Source organism: Triplophysa rosa, linkage group LG6 (assembly GCF_024868665.1).
Source record: "Triplophysa rosa linkage group LG6, Trosa_1v2, whole genome shotgun sequence".
In the NCBI taxonomy this organism is placed as follows: domain Eukaryota; kingdom Metazoa; phylum Chordata; class Actinopteri; order Cypriniformes; family Nemacheilidae; genus Triplophysa; species Triplophysa rosa.
Window position 1 is genome coordinate 1,909,672 of NC_079895.1, and position 24,511 is coordinate 1,934,182.

The 24,511-nt window shown below is 38.4% G+C and overlaps 1 protein-coding gene across 9 annotated transcripts; it reads right to left on the reverse strand.

The window, feature by feature from the left end:
- Positions 1-12,209: 12,209 nt before the first annotated feature.
- LOC130555816 (sterile alpha motif domain-containing protein 3-like) lies at positions 12,210-24,181 on the reverse strand. Of its 9 annotated transcripts, XR_008963146.1 has the most exons (6): positions 23,883-24,181; positions 22,265-22,341; positions 19,316-22,025; positions 18,103-19,107; positions 17,579-17,737; positions 12,210-14,651 (listed from the first exon to the last, which is right to left on the reverse strand). XR_008963146.1 is itself a non-coding variant. In XM_057336293.1 (5 exons), the coding sequence occupies exons 1-5, from the start codon at positions 21,990-21,992 to the stop codon at positions 13,141-13,143; spliced, it is 1,656 nt and encodes a 551-aa protein (XP_057192276.1). In that variant the 5' UTR covers positions 21,993-24,181; the 3' UTR covers positions 12,210-13,140. The 9 variants fall into 8 exon arrangements, 4 of the variants coding, with proteins under 4 accessions (XP_057192276.1, XP_057192281.1, XP_057192279.1 ...); XR_008963144.1 differs by having other exon boundaries at positions 12,210-13,455; positions 14,562-14,651; positions 19,316-24,181; XR_008963148.1 differs by lacking the exon at positions 22,265-22,341.
- Positions 24,182-24,511: the final 330 nt, after the last annotated feature.

Genomic DNA, 24,511 nt, shown 5'->3' on the forward strand with positions numbered 1-24,511 from the left:
GGGATAGAGCTGAAGGTGACGGCAAAGGTAGATCCGTCTCTCTCTCCCTCATTTCTTGCCGTTCCGAGCATGTAGAAGAGAGAGAGAGATGGAGCGAGAGACACTCATAGCTCAAATGCGCTTTAATTACATCTGCCAATTCAGAAATGGATTGAACGGCATTAAAATTCCAAATGGGCTCAAGTTTTTCTCGGCACACCCACTCTGAGAGATTAAACTGACACGTTCAATGCCTCACAGGCAACAGATATTTCAGAATTTATGAGGCATTCGCAAAACTACAAAATACTGACCGTTTCCTGAACATCGCCATCTGCCATTCGTCTGACAAAAATACACCAAAAAAGACACGCCCCAAAATGACATCATCACGTGAGATACTGGTGGGGTAAAGATGAAGCGGTTATATCTCATTTTGTTAACAACATTTTATATTCATAGGGAGGGAGGGAGGGAGAGAGAGAGAGAGAGAGAGAGAGAGAGAGAGAGAGAGAGGGAGAGAGAGGACAAAAGAAAGAAAGAAAGAAAGAAAGAAAGAAAGAAAGAAAGAAAGAAAGAAAGAAAGAAAGAAAGAAAGAAAGAAAGAAATAAGAGGAGGAGGGAGGGATTGGGAGGGAGGGAGGGATTGAGAAAGAAAGAAAGAAAGAAAGAAAGAAAGAAAGAAAGAAAGAAAGAAAGAAAGAAAGAAAGAAAGAAAGAAAGAAAGAAAGAAAGAAAGAAAGAAAGAAAAAGATGAAGCTGTGAATAAAGTTTTAAATGCTTGAAATATTCTCATTTCACAGGACATGAGGATTCTGCATGAGCTGCGGTCGAGTGTTGGGACAAATTAGAGCAAGAAAAACCCTCCATGCAGAATTTGGAAGACTTACGCCAGAAGGTGCTTCATTACAGCCGGCTGTCAAACATTCACCTCTCCTGAGATTACCTCACATGACGTCTGGAAGTCACACACACACGAAGGTGTCTCCTGTACTCAAGACTCAAACAAGATAACAACCTGTCAGCTTCCGGAAAATTCTCCAGAAATCTTTTCCGTGCCGTCACACAAAATAGCAAAAGACAGCGATGCCAGACTGGTAAATTACGCAGAACACACAGAAAACCAAGATGTGCGTCACAAAACGATTGAAGTGAAACATGAAAACTATAGCAGATCGGTGTGTGGTGAGCTGGGTGGTAAAGAGTTTAATGATAAACTGGTGTCTATTTGAGTGACGCTTCTATTGCGATGGCACAAAAAACCGCTGGCGAAGCAACTGCTGCTCCCTCAAGTCCCAAAGCAATATGAAAACAATTTGAACTGTCGTCATTTCTACACTGAAAAGCAACAAAACCAACACAATCTCATGGCAAAAATGTAACTATTTTACCATGTGGCTAATTTTGGATAATTAGTATGAATTCCTACAATGTGATTCATAAATTTTAGTACGATTTGCTTTTGCGCCAGTCAGTTTTTAGGGTTGGGCGATAAAAACGATAACGATATGTGTCGACGACACACCTTTATCAATAACGATAGAACAAAAAGAAGGAAAGAAAGTTTCCTTATTAGCTATTTAGCTGTAAAATGCACAATAGATCCTGCCAAAAACACACAAGGTTCACATAAACAGTGGCTAATGTTATAAGTGAAGTTAACAGTGGATGTATCATGGTTCTGCCCCATCTTGTCTTGCTTTTCTTGACCTAGTGGCAGAACCATGACAGAACCTCTTGTTTTATGTGGAGAGAAGCGTTTTGACCCTGTTGGCCTTCCACTCTCCGGTGTTGCGTCTCTGTTCCCGCCCTTTCGTCTCCTCATTATTGCTCGTTATTAGTTCATGCCCCACACCTGTTCCCTCTTGATTTGTCCCCTTATTTAATGCCCCTGTGTCTTCTGTCTTGTGCTGGTTCATTGTACTGTCGTGTGTGTGTTGCTTGTGGTGAGTTCATGTCTTGTCAGTGTAATCTAGTCTTTTGTAGTTTATATGGTAAATGTTATTTTTTAGTCCTGTCTAGTTTAGTTAGTCCGTGTTCCTGTTTTTATCTTTGTTATTTTCCCCATCGTGGGTTCTTGTTTTATTATTATTAAAGTCCTGTTTAACCCCTTACCTCCTGTCTGCACTTGGGTCCTCTGTCTCACCTCACCCGAGAATCGTGACAGAATGAACCAGCCATTCTGGACCCAGCAGACCGAGGGATCTCAGGGGGAGGGGTTGATGCCGCCGGGCTACCTTCCAGGGTTGAAGCCGCTGGACTCCCTTCGAGGGTAGAGGCCGCCAGGCTCCCGTCCAGAGTCGGGACCGCCGGACTCCCTTCCAGGGTCGAGACTGCCGGAACCCCGTCCAGGATCAAGACCGCCGGGCTCCCTTCCAGGGTTGAGGTCGTCAGGTTCCCCTCCAGGGTCGAGACCGCCGGTGTCCTGTTCCCGCCACAGATGCCTGCCGGCATCCCAGCTGGTACCCAGGCCTGTCGAAGTCGACACCCTATATGTTTGTGCTGTTCCTGTCCTTGTTTGCTGCCCAGCTGCCAGAGAGCGCTGCCCAGCCGCCAGAGAGCGCTGCCCAGTCACCGACTTCCCGTCCCGTCTCGTCGGCATCCAGGCCTGCCCAGTCGGTGATAGCCGGCTTCCCAGCCGGCGCCATGTACTGTCCAGCCGACCATCCAGCCGGCGCCATGTGCTGTCCAGCCGACCATCCAGCCAGCGCCATGTCCAGTCCAGCCGGCCTTCCAGCCGGCGCCATGTGCTGTCCAGCCGACCATCCAGCCGGCGCCATGTCCAGTCCAGCCGGCCTTCCAGCTGGCGCCATGTACTGTCCAGCCGGCCATCCAGCCGGCGCCATGTACTGTCCAGCCGGCCATCCAGCCGGCGCCATGTACTGTCCAGCCGGCCTTCCTGCCGGCATCATGTGTTGTCCAGGCAGCCATCCAGCCGGCGCCATGTACTGTCCAGCCGGCCTTCCAGTCGGCGCCATGTACTGTCCAGCCGGCCTTCCAGTCGGCGCCATGTACTGTCCAGCCGGCCATCCAGTCGGTGCCATGTACTGTCCAGCCGGCCTTCCAGCCGGCGCCATGTACTGTCCAGCCGGCCATCCAGTCGGTGCCATGTACTGTCCAGCCGGCCATTCAGCGGCGCCATGTGTTGTCCAGCCGGCGCTATGTACTGTCCAGCCGGCCTTCCAGCCGGCACCATGTACTGTCCAGCCGGCCTTCCAGCCAGCGCCATGTGCTGTCTAGCCGGCCTTCCAGCCGGCACCATGTCTTTGTTTGGACTTTTTTTTCTATGTATCACGTTTTTGGTCGTGTTTTGTATGGTTATGTTTGTTTTGTCACAGTCAGTCTAGTCTTGTTTGTTCCTTGAGGAGCATCAGGATGCTGCTCCTTAAGGAGGGGCTTATGTCATGATTCTGCCCCATCTTGTCTTGCTTTTCTTGACCTAGTGGCAGAACCATGACAGAACCTCTTGTTTTATGTTATTTTTTAGTCCTGTCCTGTCTAGTTTAGTTAGTCCGTGTTCCTGTTTTTATCTTTGTTATTTTCCCCATCGTGGGTTCTTGTTTTATTATTATTAAAGTCCTGTTTAACCCCTCACCTCACCCGAGAATCGTGACAGGATGTGTATCCCCATTAGCTCTTAAAGTGACAGTAACCTAATAAACCTGTTCCTGTCTCTGTTGTATTAAGTCTAGGGATGTAACGATTCACTCAGCTCACGATGCGATGCGATTCACGATTCTGATCTCACGATGCGATTTATTCACGATTTACTCACGATTTATTTTTAAAAAATGAGTTGAAACAAATTAGAAATGAACAACTTCCCTTGCATTATTTCTTAAATGCTTTACGTTTCTTTGCATAATAAAATAATGTTTTATTTCAAATAACAAAAGTAAACTGCGATTTTATAACAAATTAATAATAGAAAAAGTCTCTTTAATATAAACAAACTAATACTGTCTGTGCTTTTCTTGGATTTTTTGCATTTAAGAAATATCAGCATCCACGTTTAGGTTTGCAGTGAAAATAGCGGCCCCTGCTGTTCAAAGAATGTATTGCGATTCAGTTCAAGCCTCAACCGAATTGAATCGTCACTCATTATAACCGATTTTCAACCGGCTCACGGTGAATCGTTACATCCCTAATTAAGTCTATTTATTACTTCACAGTAATACAGTTAAAATTGGGAAAATGTGAATCATACAATGGTAAAATTTAAACCACATTTCTTTACTGGTCTTTATAAAGCCTATTAAAATGTATCAATAATTATCGGAGCCGATATCTTCGTGGGAAGTGCTCCGACATGTGGCGCAGTTGCGCATCGGGCGATCCGGGTTCGATTCCCGTCTCGTGGTCCTTTCCCGAACCCACCCCCTTCTCTCTCTCACTTAACTGTATAAATAAAGCAAAAATGCCAAAAATAAATCTTTAAAAAAGTATCAATAATTATCGATATCCAACAATATGAAACATTATTTCAATGATACATTTTTCAGCTGTATCGCACAGCCTTAGTTTAGGGGCGGGGTTAGGGGTGGGGCTTCAGTACTGCTTTTTTTATTAATCAGACGTTTTTGTACTCTTTACAACGTACGAACTCATACGAATAATTCATATGTAAAATAGTTACGAATTCCCATGAGATCAAAACATTAGCATCATAAATGTTGTATTTTAAGGTATTTGTAAACAATGTAAATGTAAATAAAAATATGTAAATAAATCAATAATAATCAATGTCACCAGATAATAAATTTTTTCGAAAACACTTCTACCTTGATTGTGCAAAATGGCAACAAAACGTTAGCACAAAAATATTGCATTTTTAGGAATAGGCAAGTAATATGTAAATAAAAATATAAGTGTATGTTTTATTATTATTAATCAATTATAATTAAATTATAATTATTATTTTCATTATGTCTATAATTAATATATATACTGGTCTAAAACACGGTATACAATAAGTGTTGGTTAGCGCTTCCGAGATCTTTGACTGCGTGAATAAAATGAACATTCATGGAAACAGAATGTATATTTAGCATCTGTCAGTCCTGACACCCAACCTTAGTACTACAAACCTCCAAGAGAAGCTAAATATAACAGTCTGAAGTGATAAAAGCGAAGCCCAAGACCTGACCTACAAACATTCCTTACACGAGACCACACACAGTGAACGATGTTTCTTCATCTCTTATTAAAATGATGTGGATACTTCGACTTACATTTGAATGTCTGAACGGAACGGATGCAGAACGAAAACAAACACAGCGAGAAAGAGTAAAGTAAGAAAGAGAAAGTAGATGTATTGCTGTCTGACATGATGGAATGATGGAGCTGGAGTAAAATACACAGCTTTGATCAAATAAATCCTTTGTTAACATCGGCCACACTTATTCACTGCGCTTGGTTCTGAGACATTTGAGAAGGAGAAAATCGAACACGCTAATGCAGAAACTCAAGAAGAAATCCAGCTGTTTTCAGATGAATCACTCTGATTGAATCATTTACATCTGCCTGTGACTTATGTTTGTTGTCTTAAACCTGAATGTCATGATACAGTGACTGACAGACAGAAAGCTGAAAAGGAAATCTTCCTATGCATTTTAATGTGGATGTCACATGCCACACAGCCAATCGAAATCTACAGAAATCTGACAACATTTATCCGTCAATGGCTAGAAGCAGCTGCCAGACATCCTCATGGACAGACTGTGTGATCCTTACCCTCAAAAAACATCAAAACTACACAACATGAAATAACACAGAACACAATGAACATGGACATTAAACATGAATGTGAGCTCCTGCCAACAACAGTGTGTTTTGTGCAATATGACTTTTACATCCAAAGACATTTAGAAACCAAACTGAACAATTTCCCAGTTAAGCCTAAAGGGTCCCTTAGTATGGTACATTTTGGGTTACTATAGTAAAACTATAGTTAGGCATTCACATTTACATTTTTCACACTTTTATCCAAAGCGACTTACATTGCATTACACTATTTGTTTCTGAGTATGTCCCTGAGATCCAACCCATGACCTTGGCATTGCTACAGTAGCGCCATGCTCTAACCACTGAGCCATGTTAATATTTTATTGTTGGAGCCATGCATTTATACAAATATTAAGCAAGAAATCTATTCGTATTGCAATAAACCGCATTGGTACGGTGTCGTGTTTCCATTTCACATCTAATTAAAATTGGGCCTTGAAGCAAAACCAGTACTCTAATATGCTGATTGACCAGTTCTGCACTGCAAGATCCCAATGGGTTACCTACATCAAACAAAACTAGATCGCACATTTTAAAACACTCCTAACACAATCCTGACTGACCCGCTTCCCATCAGATGATGTTCTTAAATAAAAGTTAGTAAATAAAATCAGGTGTCGAAAAAAACTTACAAACAATCACACTGCCCTCATGTGGATGAAGATGGAAATGCAGAAGAGAGTAATACATTCAAATTCCTGCTGACGGCTTTAAATACATGATTCACCGGTGCCAAAATGCTGTGAGCACTAGTGAGAATGCTTCATTTATAAAATCTCATAATTATCTCTTATTATCAGAATATTTGTAAATTCACAGTTCAACATGCAGACACGTTCTTATTTCTAAAGCTCGTACAAGCACCGCAGCACTCTACAGCTCTATTTAAATATAAAGACAATTCTTTCCTCATTTATTCTCTCTCGTGTCATTTCAAACCTGTATGTCTTTCTGTTGGGTTAATTTTTACACAAGGCATGGTTCTACTATGTGATGGATTCTATTGGTTGGATGTTAAATCCTATTGGAATAATGCCCAAAACACAATACAAAAAAGTATTTTAATTTTATTAAAATAAATAAAATTAAAAAGTATTTAATAAAATTAAAAAGTATTTAATTTTATAAAAGTATAAAAAGACCATTATAGTTTCCATAAATTCTGATTAACACAACCTTTTGTTTACTTTCTTATCAAATTTAAGCCAACGAGAAGAACCTAGATGGTAACGCTATAGGTACCCACGATCATCGTGCCATCATTCACATCCTAATGTGGCGTGATCCCTCACCAGCCCCCATCAACCCAAACTGTCCATTTGTCTTCATTAGAAGATGCTTGAACCTCAGAAGCCATCAATCTAAGTCACGTTCAGCCGCTTCTCACGAATCAAAATTAATCTCACATAATGTGCCAGCCACACAAGAACGAGGATAAGACATACCGATTCATTTTCTTTGTAACACATTGCGCGGGAATCACCGCATGTCTTCTCCAAGATGAAAAGTCATGTTGACAGGCAATCAATGCACCGCCGGAGAAATTACAGTTATCATAAAATTCTGTTTCTGAATTCCCGGCTAATGTTGCGGCATATGTTGATTCACTGAGACGTGCTTTGGCCTTTACCGTACGTACCTTTACCTAATTACCTTTACCTAATTACGTACCTTTACGTACCTTTACGTAATTACCATTAGAAACCTCTAGATTCTTCCACTCATGATCTTGTTGTAGTAGGTCACGGTTATCAGCTCTCAGGATCGGACTTCAGCGGATGAAGGCAGACATATGGAAGAAAATAGAGACAAAACCAAGAAAGACTTTGAGTATTAAGATTTATGAATGAACAGATGACCAGGTTTTAGGTCAGAGGATTGTATAATTGAAACAGCAGTTATGTTCTAATTAAAATAAATGCACACTTACACTTCATAAGATCAACAATGACTGATTTTAATACTCGATAAGCACTCACTTCAACTTCCCTTTAAAATGAAAATCTATTAAATATGAACTGTAAATTGAAAGAAACCGGTCTGACTTTCTTCTGCAGAGCACAAAAGAAGACATTTCAACGAATGCTGGTACCAAACAACATTGAACCCCATTCACTTCCATTGTATGAACACAAAACCAATGAGACATTTCTCAAAGATCTTCTTTTGTGTTCCACAGAAGAAAGGGTAATAGTTTATAAAAATTATATAATGGGGCAGTTTCCCGGACAGGCCTTAAGCCTAGTCTCAGACTAATTTAAATGTTAGAGGTGTCTTAATCGAAAACAACTTGCACTGACATATCTTAAAATGTATCAGTGGGATTGTTTTGTCTCAAGATGCCCACCAGTAATGTATTTTTGTAACGAAAGTTTTTAAAAACGACTTAAATATCCTAATTTAACCAAGGCCTAGTCCTGGTTTAAACTAATCCCTGTCCGGGAAACCGCCCCTATAACTAGTACCTCAGAGATGACGTATTTTTGTAGGCCAACCCGCAAGTTCGCGCCACGCTGGTTCCCTCCACCGAAAGCCTGTGGATTTTTCCCATAGACATTTGGAAGGTCGCAAAAAATAAGATCTGTGATTAACAAATGTTCATGATGTTTACACGTTTTGTCTATCAAGATAATCTTTACAGATTAACACAATGTTTGCTATTTTTGTAGCCTAAATACAATCGGCAGAAGTAAAAAGCTAACACGAGGCTACAATATATTTCCGTATTTTGATGCAGTTCCAAGTGAAATGGAATTTTGAATGAGAAGAACAGTGGGCGTAGTTTCGTCTCTCTCTGTGATTTGATTGGATGTATAAAAACTGCCATTGCATTTTGAAATGGAACTGGCAGCAGACTGACAGTTGAAGGGGAGGAGTTAACGGATGCTCCGCCCAAGCCGTCTAACATACGTCATCTAAGATGGATAGTCATTACAGGACAGAAGTGCATTTTCAGATTTTAACTGAAGATTATGACGGCACACGATTTTTAAAAAGAGAACGACCCACATTGATAAACTATTTACAATAAACGCTGCAATATTTCATTGAAAATAGATATTGTCGTTTTTTATTTCACTGGGACTTTAACATCACCACCAAGCCTCCGACAACTTTATTAAACTTGTTTAAAACGTGTTCCCTGGTAAGTAATTACTCCGTGAATGAATCCCCAACAACGTGTTTAGAGATTTGTGCCCATGTTGCATTATTTGTGAGCTTTATAATGCGCGATGACATCTAACGTCCCCGCCAAGCGGGTTATAACTGGTGTGTTTGCTGTCATAGATTAAAACGTGAAAAGAGATTTTGTTAACCACAGACCTTATTTCAGGCGATTTACCAAAAGCCCATTCAAAAAACCCATAGACTGTGGGGCGATGGAACCGGAAGTGCTAAAATGCTAAGTCGCTTCCAGAGTTTGCATACAAAAATACGTCATCTCTGAGGCAGCCCATGCAAAGCCCTGCAAGTGCAAGCGTGTGATGTAAAATCAACACATTTTACACATCGCCACTGCTAAGCCGCCGCTGGATGAGTGCTTTCGAGGTGACAGATAAGGCTGTGTAGTGCAGGAAAACGGTTTGTTTATAATTAAGTTTGCTGTTTAAAGCCCCTCTAATCCTTCTTCATTCAAGAGTTCAACAGCAGAACGGTCGTGTAATCTTCTGCCGGTGGCCAGCTGAGCGTTTAAAACACACGCTGACCGCAACCGGATCACAGGCGGATCTTAAAAGGTTTCACTTAAGCGGTCACAAGAGGTTGTACATTACCGCAGTGATCGTACCGGAGTTAAAGGGTGTTTTTTAAGGCTTTTAATAAGCAGTGATTTCCAACTGGGGTCCCTTGAAGTCTACTGAAGGGAAATAAAGATATCAGAGCTGTTAAAAGATCAACATGATTAAAAACCTTGGGTTTCGTAGTTAACAGCTTTACACGTTCAATGCGTTAAATGTCAACTTGTGTGGATCACACATGTAGGTAGACAATACTACAGATATGCATAAATCTACACAGCACAAATATTGGGTACATATGAAAGTTACTATTTTTATGTTCATAATTACATTTCTCTCACTTCAGCTGCTGTTGAGTAGGGATGCAGCGAAATGAAAATTCTTCACCGAAGCGGAGTAAAAATGAAACACTTGGCCGAAGGCAGAATATCAAATACCGAACATGATTTTGCATTTCTTTATTAATTCAAAATGTGTTTTTTATATTTGGTCTTGCTTTTTTTCAATATAACACAACATGACTTAAAATAAAATTGAGCAAAACAACTTTCTTGAAATGCTAAGCCTATAACTGACTGCTGAAAGAATGTACTGTAAGCTCATTGAAAGTGCTGTAACACAGAGAAAGATATTTGGACGAATGCTTGTAACCAAACGGTTCTTGGTCACCATTGACTATCATAGTAGGAAAAATGACGATGGCAGACAGAAGTCTGAAGCCAGAACTGTTTGCTTTCCTACATTCTTTAAAATATCTTCTCCGTGTTCATCAGAACAAAGACATTTATACAGATTTGGAACAACTCGAAGATGAGTAAATGATGACAGAATTTTCATTTTTGGGTGAGCTCAAGTCACTTCAGAACTGTATCGATCAAGCAGACTCTATATTTGCAATGTCAATTGGCAATGGAAACACATAATGTAGTTAAGCTGTGCAATGAATCTTGCCTCTTCTAGAAAGTTTTCAGCTCCACAAACAAAACTTCCCAATGAGAAGACAGAAAAAGTGAATTGCAATGAGTCTGACACGGTTTGCGGAAGAGAACACAATCTGTACGCGAAAATGATCAATAGACGTGCGTTCAAATGTACCCTGTCAAACACAGACGTCTGGACTAACCTGCACTGATTGGAGAGAAACACCGTAGTCGTACTTCAACAAAACATCCCGTTCCACCTGGGAGAAAACAACATGTCTCACGTTCACTCACAAATACACCGCTCATACCTCTGTAGATTTCGAGTAAAAGATATGCGAGCTGAATAAACGTATCTTTCACTTTTAGCCCTGACTTGGTCTCGCTCTGAATGCTGAATGAAGGCCGTAGGGCTCCGAGCGAAGCTTCTCATGTCAAGTTAACCTGTGGTACTTTGGATGTTGCTTTCATGTAAATTTGCATCTGTTGACAGCTCAATTTTGAGGAGAGCGGGGTCAAGTCTAACCTCTGTCACGAACACGCTCATCCCTGAACAATACTGAGGTGAGACGGGTTCGAGAGGTAAGAGATTAAAAGAAAATGATGAAGGCCTGAGATTCTCTCTCTCTGGCCTGAGCTGCATTTCAACTCAACATTTCCATAAACGTTTATGGAGCTTCGCTACAATGCACCGATATTAGAAGAGCAACAGACTGTGCAACGCTTTTCAATAAAATCCCCTCGGAGAGGCCGTGAACCTCGCTCCGGATGGCTTTGGTTACAGGATGCTTTTAGATTCTCTCTGTGCAACAGAACGCATTTTAATGATCTAATGAGCAAAGTTTTTCTCTCTCGACGAGGGACACATTTAATTAGCAAATGGGGCAAGGTATTACATGAATTCCAGATTTAATGCTATAACGTCAAACATTACAGTAGTGCGTAAATACGGATGAAATTAGAATAAGCCTTCGTGTGAATGAACGTAACAGGATGGTTGAAGACAGATTCAGACATGCTGAAAGATAAATGAAAAGATAATGAAAGATAAAGTATTTAAAGAGACAGTTTGCACCAAAATGAAAATTCTGTCATCATTTACTCACCCTCAAGTTCTTCAAAACCAGCATTCATTACTTTGTTTGGTTGAACACAAATAAACGTATTTGGAAGAATGTTTGCAACTGAGATTTCTGGGGCACCATTGACCTCCATATTAGAAAAAATTACAGAATTAGTAGAATAAGAAATAACATTTTAATGGTAGTCAATGGTGCCCTAGAAATCTCAGTTGCTAACGTTCTTCCAAATATCTTTCTTTGTGTTTAACAACAGAACAAAGAAATGTATACAGATTTGGAACAACTTCAGAGTGAGTAAATGATGACAGAATTCTCAATTTTGGGTGAACTATTCCTTTAAAAAAATAATCAATATACAGACATACATGCAGTCGAATACATACAACAAACCTACTAGCAAAGATAGACATACGCTAATGTTTAAAAGTGTAAGATCACTAAACTGAAATTTATTTGAAATCATAGCATAATTTGATCTAAAGGCATATGCATACATATCTGAAATTACTTTTGTAGACAAGAATTATTGCGTAAACGCATTAAATTATTTTATTAGAAAACAAAAATGTTATTTAATAAAACATTTTTGAAATGGCGGATTTGGACTAAATAATAAGAAAAAAGCCAGTAAGAGCCCAGCAAAACTGCTTAAAAAATATGAATATTTAAATTAAATGTTAATAAGATGTACAAAGAACACACACTGTAAAAAAAAATTTGTTTACTCAACTTAAAATTTCTAGTTATCTTTTTGCACTTAATAAGTTAAGTTTAATTTACTTAAAATATTAAGTATTTTCAACTTAAAACGTTTAGTTGACATAATTAAACTATTTGATCCAACAACTTATTTCAAGTTGCCTGGACTTGCAAAGTTTATTTGAAACACGTTAACTTACATTTTCAAGTTATCTATACTAAAATGTATGTTCTTTGAACTTAATCTGGCATATTTTCTCAACTTGCAATAGCACATTCAACCAAATAAATAGCAGATATTTTCCATTTAAATGATTTTATTGTCCGTTACATATTAATAAATGTCAAGGACAAAACTGCTTAAATAGTTACATTTTTAACATTTAAAAATGGTTAACATTTGTGAACATTCACATGAAAAAACCTTAACTATAAAATAGCTTTGTAAACATAGCTGAAAACATAAAGTGTCACATTTAAAGCGTTACATACACAAAATTACACATCTACTTCAGTTACTCACTCATTTCATGCATGAAAACTAGAAAACAAATACACACACAACTTTGGAAATACAAAACTTTTCTCTTAGTAGAAATGCAAACAATTCTTAATCTGTAAAAACAAACTAAAAAATATACTGTACATTATAAAGAATATAGAAAATACTGAAAAATAACAAAACAATTTCTCAAATAAAACAAATAAGAAATCTGTCAAATAAAACAATACATGAAAAAAGTATGTTTCAAAGATAAATGAAGGGCCTTTAAATTTTGGAGCAATATGAGATTAAGGATCTAACAATAAGATTTTTCACATTAATGAAACCACTATAATTACGAAATAACTTTAAAACAAATGAAAGCTTAAAAACTTTTCCAAGTAAAATTTAAACAGATTCTTGGAATAAATGCATAACACCTTACCTCAACATCTTTAATTCAACAATGTATTTTTAAGCGAGTGCACTCTTGAACTACAAGTATCAGCACTGATGTTCATCAGCAGCCTCTGAATCACCTCAAAGGTGTATCTGAGGTTTTTTGGGTAGTTTATGTTGAGAGCATACAGCAATCCCATCATGTTCACATACGCATTTGGTATGTCACCAAGTCCTCGCAGAACAACTGCTTCCTCGATTACAAGGGCCACATCACTAGAGCTGCATGGAATGGGGTCTGTAACATCTGCCACCACTGTGAGGATTCCAAGAGTCATGCCCCTGGTCATCTCTTCTTCAGAATCTGTGTGCTGTATTTAAGAAAATGACAAACTTCAAAATGTGCTTTCACACATACAACACTAAACATCAAAGACTTGAACACAACATGAGTACACCAAATCTTATTTACCTTCAACAAATCATACCTTATTTTAAAGCCAACATGTACTTTCATGACAAGTGGTGCTCGAATAACTACGCTGATGCATTGTTGCCACACATTATTTATTCCACTTAATTATTTTGTAATAATGAGATATGTTGTTAAAACAGGAATGTGTGTGGCAGCAATGCATCGAATGCACCATCAGAATAGTTCTCAATAATTAATAATTGTTTTTCATGGGGATGTACAGAAATGTCAACATTTACTCAACTCAACTTTATTTATATAGTGCTTTTTACAATTTTCATTGTTACAAAGCAGCTGTACATGAGACATATTGACTATAAGCAAAACAATTAAAGTTATACCTGTAAAAACAGGTGAAAGCACAGAAGACAGACATACCCACATACAAACGCTCCACACACACACACAATATGCACACGTACTAACACACAGACACACACGGACGCGCAGACACACACAGACAAGCACGCGCACAGACAAGCACGTGCGCACACAGACACACGCACAGAGAGAAACACAAGTCAAAAATTAAACAGACTATAAATTCCTATATGCAATATCAATTATGTAAAACTTTCAGATTAAAAAACTTCAGACTTTACAAAAATGTTAAAAAAATTAATAAAACGAAAACTGTCAATTAGAGTCCAACAAAAAAGGAATTTCCTTCAATACGGTTTAAAAAGCTTACCAAGTTGAGACCCGAAGAAGCTGAATGATAAATGCCAAGTGTACGATTTAGCAAATTTTAGTCAAAGGGTGACTACGTTGAAGATGCTAAAATATAACAGAAGTCATTTATTTTGAATGCTTTAAGCCACAACATAAATACCATAGTACCAACAGTGTTGTTCAATGGTTTTGATGGGTTTACCATTATTCTAAAATTTAGAGAAAAAAATTGAAATAAAGAATAAGTGATCCTAAACTTTTGACCGGTAGTATACTCCATCCACATCCAACTTCTCAATTGCCTCCAACATGCATTATTTTTCCACATACCTCACAGATCTTGACGAATTGTGAAGGATTCTCGCGCATGATCCATGGCAGTCCCTGCAGTACTGCAATCCTCTTCCGTTGATTTGATGCCTCCCCCCCAAAAAAAAGACTTTACTGATACAGATAATGTAAGAAGTTGCTTTACTGGCCTGAGGCCAGTTTTAGTTGTTTTTTACCTTTGTTCATTTTCAGAGCACAAATTAATATATTTTTGATGAAATCTGCAGAAGAGTTGTTTTGGTGTTGATAGTGTTTTGAAGGAGGTGAGGATGAGTGGTGACGAGTTGGCAGATAGCAGCACCATCCATCCAACACAAGAGGGGATGTTTTTGCATGGACTTTGTCCAGGTTTATATCGGTAAGTTTCAATAGATTTGATTGTCTATATATGCCCATTATGTATTTGCAGTATTTATTTTATGTTAGCTATTATAAAAATTACAATGGCGATGACTAGCAATACACAAAATTAGTACAAGACACAATACACACGAATAGGTGAGTTAGATGGTTTGTTTTTCTAAGACTGATTATGTGTATTATGCTTAAAGACAACATTTATCTTTATGAATCTTATGCATAGAGAATAAAAAGGGATGCTCTATTAGATCGGTCGCTGATCAGAATTGGCTGAAAATAACATTTTATGACTCGATCGATACTTACTAAATTTGCGGATCTCACAAATTGATTGCAAGTTAATGACATCACTGCGCGAGGACATGCATGATTTGGCGCCATAGTCACGTCATGTGAAAGAGCGAGCCGAGAGCCAGTGCACTCTCTCTAACTGAGTGTGACTTTATTCTGTGTTGCGCAGACCTATTGGCATATAATGTACAGGCACCGCGGCAGCACCCTAGTGAGTGATGTCATATGCTGATCGGTCTGCGCAACACAGAATAAAGTCACACCCAGATAGAGAGAGTGCACTGGCTCTTTGCTCAAATATGCCAGTCTCTGTCTCTCTCCCTCGCATATTAACGAAAAGCAACTGACACGATAACAAAAGGTTTGAAAACAGAATCCATGTTGCACGTGGCACATTCAGAGAATATTTTTACCTGAATTACTGTTGAGTGAGTTGTGTAAAAATACAGGCAAAATTTTCTTCTCTGACAAGCACATGACGCAGGTGACAAACTACACTAAGTAAATGAAAATCAAACCTATCCAATGATGAAGCGGTTTCCGTGTTAACTTCTTTCTTTTGCGATGTCTGTGATTAATACAAACACAATGCGTACTAAACGTCTGATAATGTCCAATTTGTGACAATGACGCATTTGAAACTATTCATTTAAATGAACGATTGAATTAACTGACCTGTCAAATACTGAACTCGCAAGACTCACTGAATCCATCAAATTAGTCGCTCAAAACACCTCAGAAAGTAAGTGTTTTTAGAATAACAACTAATTCAGGTAAAAATATTCTCCGAATGCACCATGTGAAACATGGATTTGATCTTCTAAAGTTTTGTCATTGTGTCATTTGCATTTTATTAATATGTGCAAGGGAGAGAGACAGGTCAGAGCCTGGCATGTCTGACTTCATCTGGTGCTGCCCACACCGATTGGCATATGACATCAACGTTTCCTGAGAGCCTTTTGAAAGCATGCAGAGCATTTTTTGGAAGTCGCCAAAACATTTTAATGCAGGAGTAATAAGGACTTTTTTTAAAAGATATGCGTATGTGCTTTTTATGACTTTAGATAGTACAGTAGAGAGCTGACAAGAAAGTGCTGGGTGAAGAGAGGGGAGCGGGACTGGCAAAGGACCATGCAAGACGGGAATCGAACTCGGGTCACTGTGAGCGACTAGCGCTATATGTCAGCGCACCGACCACAAGTCCATTGTTGGAGACATATGGACTTTTTTTGGAAGTACTTCTAGATTACAACTTGTCTTATGAACGTCTACATGCAGTGACATTGTAAAGTTTGTTATTTCACTGTTAACATTATTAGAATTTTTCAAAATAAAGAGTAATCATGCGCAAATGTTCATCTGAAATAGTTTTTTTCTTATGTATTTGGGTGGGAAAAGCAGTTCTAAATTGATAAACGTTATTGTAGTTTATTACACGGCTCATTTGAATGCTTGATTCTGATTGGCCAGTCGCGACATTCCAAGGATTGTTCTTTTCTAATAACAACCGCTCAAAACTATTAACACCCTGTAACCTGGACGCTGCAAATCATTTTGAGAGGGGCAGTTTAATATTACACAAAAATGAGTTATAAATATGTATTTTAATAACATATAGGCCTATGATATTATATTTACGAATGATTAAACCAATTTGCCTGTTCGTGAAGTTTGAACGTCTTTCTTACTTTAAAACCGAAACTAAACGGCTTTTCCTTGCGGAAGGTCTGCATTCGGTAAAAATGAGCTAATAAAATATTTCAAATTCACATTTCATGTCCAGTTTATTTCTCATGTGGCAAGTAGCCGTGTAATAAGCGGGATAATGTACAAGCAGCCAGCTGTTATCACAGAAATAAGCCCCTTCAGTGTGATACAAGACCCTCCGCTTCGCATCGGGTCCTGATCACACTGTCAGGGCTTATTTCTGCGATAACAACCAGCTGCCTGTACATTATCCCTTACATGTTGTATTCACTCATTGTCATTTGTTTACATTGGGCCTCATTTATAGAATGTTGCGTAGAAACCGTCCAAATTTTACAATCATTTCTCAAAGTGCATACGTGAGAAGACCGATTTTATAAATAAGAATGTTGCCATGGATTTATAAAACGTGCATATGCACAGATTTGATCCGTAAGCATGCGTACGCACGTTTTATAAATGAGGCCCCTGGTATCTAAAAGCTTACAGAAGCTACATTTTCAAGTGCATCAAGTGCCATATTTGTTACTGAAACTCCACACTGGACATATTTTTTAACATAAACACTATTTTAATGCCGCAAACGAGTCAAGTCTGTAAGAGGAGGTGGGCTCTGTTGTCACTGCACTCACATGCAGCGTGTCAACCTATGTACTTACATTTTTATCTAGGCTGTCCATTATGGCCCTCATTTCTACAATGTCCATACAGCGCTTTGAACGGTACAGACACAGCAGCTTTGGTAGATGGCGGTCAATACCCTCATAGAAAGACTTGCTCAGGTCCAGCGTCATTAGCCTGTTGAATTCCGCACTGATCTAAAATAATTACATTAAATGACACAAACATAACAACATGATAAACAACATTGCAAAAAAGTATAGCTACTTATTAGGTAGCATGTTACAAAATTGTATAAATGTCATTGTTCTGCTGCACACAAAAGAACATATTTGGAAGACTATGAGTAACTAAACAGATCTCATTCCCAATTTAATGGTGTAGTAGGGAAAATAAATAATATTGGATCTGTTTGGTTACTGACATTCTTCCAAATTTCTTCCTTTGTGTTCATCAAAACAAAGAAATTAATACAGGTTCAGAACAATATCAGGGTGAGTAAATTATAACAGAATATACATTTTTGGGTGAACTATTCCTTTAAATAATAACAGAACCTTACCTGTCTTTCACAAAAAAGAGCCGGCCACCTCTTCTTCATTTCAGACACTGGAGGCTCTTCATAAATGATTTCCTGTCTTCGTAGAGCATATGTGCTGCTCATGGATGCATCCACAAAACTCATGTCAGGACTTCTTTTTTTCATCTCTTGGCACATCAGTTCCCTTTCGTGTTCCAGTGTTTTCTGGTCTCTGCCTGCAGGGAGATCTGGGAGAAAGTTTGTTTCAGATCTTTTTGGCTTCTTCACTTTGTTTTGTTGTCCTTGGACTCCCCCTGTACCCCTCTTTGTAGAATTCACTTGGAGTTCATTACAACCTGCATCTCTTAGTTTTGACCTGTAGTTTCCCATCTTCCACGTCAAACTTAATTTCCAACCATACCACCCAGCTGCGGATCCTCTTTCTTTCAGACAAGGGTGTTTTTCAACAAGTGCAATGGCCACACTTTTGATTTCCTCTTTGTCTGGGTAAGCTTTGTAAGCAAACACTCCTTCAGCAAGTTTATCCAGTATTTCTGTCTGCATGTCACGAGACATTTTCAGAAGAGTTCCATCTTTACTGTAAGCCTCGTTACCATGCTTTAGTCTCAGCTCCACATCATATGAGAAGGTGGGAATAGTGAAGACAGCAGGCCATGTATGTAAACGACTCTGTTTCAACTGTGAGAAAGAGCTAGTGACTTGAGTCGATGTTGACGGAGACTGGGATACAGGCAATACTGCAGTGTCCAAACTAGAGTCTGAAACTGTATCTGGGGGACTGATCAGGATTTTCAGTGTTGCCTTGTCCTTGGACAAATCAGTTACAGAAGAAAGGTTGCAAAAATCATTGAAATCCTTGTCCTCATACTGAAGATCAAAACAGTCAGTTAGCTGCAGTTTGCTTCTCAGCACCTCTTTGAGACCATGGACTGTGTCAGGGACAGTGTCAAGTGTGACTTTGCGAATGTCCCTTTCAGAGATGATCACTCGAAGAAGCATTTTCAAGTGAAGTGAAACCTTTAAAACCTGCAAAGAAAGTAATTCGGAGAAAGGCAATCAGACACATCATACTGTGTTAATAAAGTAGTACATAAATAGTTTGTACTTAATAGAAGTGCTAATAAGCATAAAGCTTAGCTCACAGAAGTGGAAGCATATAATACAATTTTGATATATTCCACATTCCTAACCAAATTACTCAATATGAAAAGCATGTAACACCATACTTATATACCCTAATGAAGAAGGAAGGTCTTTGGTACCACCATTAATTTGCCTGCTCGCATATATGGGTAGAAAGGGTGATGTCCATTTAGTTCATGTGGTTCCACAACCTTTAGTTCTGGTGCAAGTCTTTTCTCCAGTTCATAACACCTTAAGTGCTCAATGAACCATGCAATGTAAGGTTCAACGATGAATGACACTCTGTTGGACACTATCAAAATCTTAACCAACTTGGCAAAGTCAGGCAGTCCACTTGTGTGTCCCACAGACAGGAACATTCCTTCTGCATACTTAGTCCCATGTAGCGATGCATGACTTGCAAGAGATACCGTGCTGATATTTGCAAATTTGTCCTCTATAGCCTGTTTCATAGAGTGGTCCAGAGTGTCCACAGTAACAAAAGCAACATGGCCAACTTCCAAGTCAGGTTTAAAGAGACAAGGTAGGTCTAAATAATAAGCTAACGTGAGCTGATGCTTTGTAGCAAGAGTGAGCAAAATATTTTTAAAATTTCGAACATCATGAATCACTCTTTTAAAACAGCTGTGCTTTGCTTCAAAGCGAATTGTCCAGAAATCTACCAGTGGTCCAAATTTACGAACAAGTTCAGGGTAATGTTCGAGAAAATGATGCTTCGGTAAGAGACTAAAGTCAGGAAAGACCTCTTTTAACAAGCACCTATGAGATGAAATTTTAAACTCCAAGTAGTTCAGTGTCTCTTCTGAAAAACTGCCACATGTCAAAAGTTCAACAATGTCTTTTAGTTCCAAAACAATTTGCCATGTTTTGTCATCATGTGGCACTTTGTCACCAACCATCAATGGTAAAAATCGCAATAAAGTCCAGTTTTCATGGCAGTTACCCCCTATAGTGCGTTTTATTGTAAAATATTTTGGAATTTGTTGAGGTCTGTTAGTTTTATCAGAACATTTAAAAGGAAAGGTCTGGATAATTGAGTTGAGATCATCCAAGGTAAAATAATGTTTGGAAATAAAAGATTTCAGGCATAAACACAGTTCCTTTGGTACTACCCCTTCTAAAACATCATGCATGAAATCTGGAGGGAATCCTTGAATTGTGTGAAAATGAGAGAGTCTATTGAGTACACAGTCCCTTTTTACACCATCCACAGAAAGCGAATCTGTCCCCTTTAATTCCAGAAGGATGTTTTCATGACCTTCAATTGTTCTGATTGGAAACACACCGTCGCTCACTTCATGAATGTTAATTTTTGAGCGGCTGGCCAAACAAAATCTACAAAATTTATCCACATTGAAGTTTTCCTGAAAACCACCAAGTGAGTGCGCACCCAAATTGTCAGCAGACACATAAAGTACAGTACCTTGAATATTGTCTCCCAGTTTTTGAACATATATTCCTTGTTTTTCTAGTACTTCTATGTCTTTTAGCAATGGCTCAAGAATTGCACTGTACCCATATTTTTTCACATCACTGCTGTAGGAAAGGCAAGCCAGATATATTGATTGCACAGATGATCTATACTGAATTGGTAAATTTAAAAGCACCCAATAAACCGCACAGATCTTATGTTTTTTTCTAGATGTTCCTAATGGATTACATACTTCAAAATCATCTATGTACAATCCCAAAGCTATACTAAGATTGTCTGAAGAAAGCAACTGATTCTCTTTACAATAAAGGCCGTCCTTGTATGACTTAAACTGGGCACAATCTGGAAAAATTTCCCTGTCTTCTGCCTGCAAAAGTTTATCTAGAACATCATTACGGTTTAACAGCTCTGACAATATTTGCAAAATAGGAATATAAACAAACTTTCTTGAAGACGACACATCTAGAACATATTCAACAGGCTCAACCACCTTAAAGTGTTCCTTGTAAAAAATTGTCCTTTTATATTCTGTGCCAAAATGTCCACTCTTTGTCAGAGAACTCAATGGATTCGCTTTCACAATTATCTCTTTAATGGCACTGATAACTGTATCACTTACTGCACATTTGTGCTTGTTCAAAACATCTTCAATTATTTTTGGAGCAAACTCTTCTGCAACCGAGAAAATGCTGGCAAGTTCATTTACAATTTCCTGGGTCGCTGCTTTGGAAACATGAAGAACTGTTTGCAACCGAAGAAAGAATGATGCTAGTTTGTGATGTAGCAAGTCTTGGACATTTTCATCACACAGTAAAGATAATGGAGATGCTGGGATATCAAGATCATCCAAATTTGTTGAATCTTCTTCCAAAGCAGTATTTCCAAAGTCTGGAAAACCTGGAGTGCAAGCTTGATAAATGTCTGTACGAAGATTTGTTACTCCACACTGCTGATGTTTTTTACTCTTATGAGCATGAAATGAACTATATACTCTAGACTGAAAGCTGCAGTTTTGAAAAGGACATCTCACACACTCTCGATTTCGGAGATGAGTCTTTAAATGTGTGAAATATTGAGTAATGCCACAGCTCTCTGAGAAAGCACAAAGATCACACTTCAATGTAAACGCTGCAGCACAGAGCCGGACAGATTGTTTATGGTCCCTAGTCAAATGTTTTCTTAGACCAAACTCAGTTCTAAATGAACACACACAGTCCTTAAATATGCAGGGAAGTGGACAGTTACTTGCGTGATGGCAGTGCTTCAACTTGTAGTGCTTTATGAGTATACGTTGATTAGTTGGCGTGTAACAGCAAAACTTGCAGCTCCATTTCATTGGTTAAGGGTAAATGCCCCACACTGACTGTTTCTATGAAGAAAAGAAAAATAAAGTCAATCAACATTTCATAACCAGAGCACACAATAAAGATCAGGACTAGAGTAATAGTTTCTCACTAAATCTCTTGATATATTTTTATTGACATGTATTTGAAAAATCAGAGCAGAGAATTTTAATTCCACTGAAAGTTAGGTTTTAATGTTAAAATCGTTAATAAAAGCTGAATAACAGGGCCCGTATTCACAAAACAACTGAAAAGTAGCTCTTACCTTGCAAATTGAAGATAAACCCTTAAAAAAGGACAGATAGGCTATAATGGTTTGGACTAGGGTGGTGCCATCCTGATCTTGTACAAACACGCACATGTAGGTTTTAAAAACAGAAAAGTGGTGTTTAAAATATAATATTTTTATACTTTTCAATTAACTTCTCAGCCCATAATAGCTCATTCACGTCCTGCATTATCTTGAGGTTCACTGAGTTTTAATGATTCACTGATCTCCTGACTAAATAGTTGCAATTGTTTAAACAAATGGGTTCAAATTAGTCATTCGTTTGCGAGTGGTTCTGATCACAATGTGCGTTCCTGGTGAACTCGCTGTGTACAGTATAACGCGGATTTAACCAACCAACTGCACTGCGTAAAACATTACAATGATGTACCCCGCGTTAGTTTTAAGAACCTTTGAAAAATTGATAAAATATTTACAGCCGTGAAATACAGCTAATAATAGCTCTTGTAATGCAAATTCACATCGCCTCACGGCGCTTATAACAAAACAGCGCCTCCTTTGTGGCGTAATGCCGCAACTGCAGTTACAAATAACAGTCCATAGAGTGCACGCAGTGTTTTTTGTGAAGACAGACGAGTCTGAAGAGGCACAAAATTTAATTATACAGAAAAATCGTGGACTACCAACCTGGAGTTATTAAAACGATTTATGATCTTATATGTGAAAATACAAGCAGATGAAGTATGTGAAATCACACGAGCTGTTTTACTTAACCACTTCAGTAACGTTAAGCTACCATTTGCCAAAAGCGTGTTTCACTTGCACACAAAGCTACTCTAACGGTGTTTTTAAACGCAAATTTGTTTATTCATGTCAATGACACCGGAATAATATCATAAGTACTATGATCAAAGTATTTTAGCAATGGGAGCGATCGCTTACATCTTTGTCGTCGGACTCGGCTCAGCTGCTAAATAACTTTTCAGTTCACGTTAAGCGTCCAGCTCGGACACCGGAGGTTTATGAAAATCCTGCCGTACCATTTACACAGTTTTACATTGAATTACATTACATTTGTCCATCTAGTTGTTACTGTACGTTACTCACGCGTCAACGCTGTTTTGCCTGTATGGTGATTAGACTGACTAGTTTTGGCGCAAAGAACCTGAACACGAACAGGAAAATGAATGAAGGCGCGTTACGTTCCACACCACGTTTTCCCGCTCTGTATTTTGGCATTTATCCATATTTAAATTTCACATAAAAAACTGAATTCGGTGCAGATTACTTTACTTAATTACACATTCTTTGAAATATTGTGATATTAATTTGAATAAGGGAGGACAGATATCCTATACCTCCATGTAAAATTAGTCTAGCAGCCACCCCCGCCTTTTAGCAACAAATAATGTACGTCGTTAAATGAATTGTAGAAAAAGACGTACTAGATTACTAGTTTTATTGATTTTTTAGCTTTAATTTGCAGACTATCAACTATAACTGTTAACTGGGTTATATGTGGGAACGCAACATGGATTGCAACGGTCTAATCAATCTGATCTAGAAACGTTGATACTGTAAAAATACATTGACGATTAGTTCATACATGTCATTTTACAAGTTATTACACCTATATGAACAAATATCTACTTACCAGATTTGATGATGATTGAAGAATCAAAACACCTGCCGATGAAATCTCCATATCATGGCCGACGAACGTCTCCCGCCTCTTCACGCTCTAGGAGATCTCGCGATAATTGTTTGTATGCTAACCTTACTGGTTCAGCAAAAGTTTTTAAGTTGAGTCGACACATACTCTAGTTCAGTCAACTTGAGACTAGTTGAGGCAGTGAAAACTTAGCATGTTCAGTTATATCAACAAATAAAAAAACTGCAAGTTGTGTCAACTTACAAAATTATGTTGAGAAAACTAAAATGCGGAATCATTTTTTACAGTGCAGTTTTTTTAAAGGACACAACCAATATTCATAAATACTATAAATATCTAATGGTGACAGACATTTTCTTATTTGAGTCTGTTTGTTATATCTTGTGTCATTCATTCTCGAAGCCGGACATTTTTCATTTAACTTTTTTATGCACATCACACACACACACACACGTGCACGCACACACACAGTGTTGATGTGAACCGGCACTAATGGCAGTAATGTGCTTTCTAAAAATCTAATCTAAACATTTCAGATAATAAGGGAGTTATTCACAACAACAACAATGTGCATTTTCATCACCACAATAAATGATTGTATTATGGAATAC

Bases quoted from the DNA above. Each gene is read 5' to 3' on its own strand.
- LOC130555816 (XM_057336293.1), bottom strand. From the start codon at position 21,992: ATGAAATGGAGCTGCAAGTTTTGCTGTTACACGCCAACTAATCAACGT. The intron at 17,738-18,102 runs GTAAGGTTCTGT...TAATTATTTTAG, and splicing joins CTCTTTTTTGTGAAAGACAG to ATCAGTGCGGAATTCAACAG. The intron at 14,652-17,578 runs GTAAGTACATAG...TTTGGGGGGGAG, and splicing joins TGGACAGCCTAGATAAAAAT to GCATCAAATCAACGGAAGAG.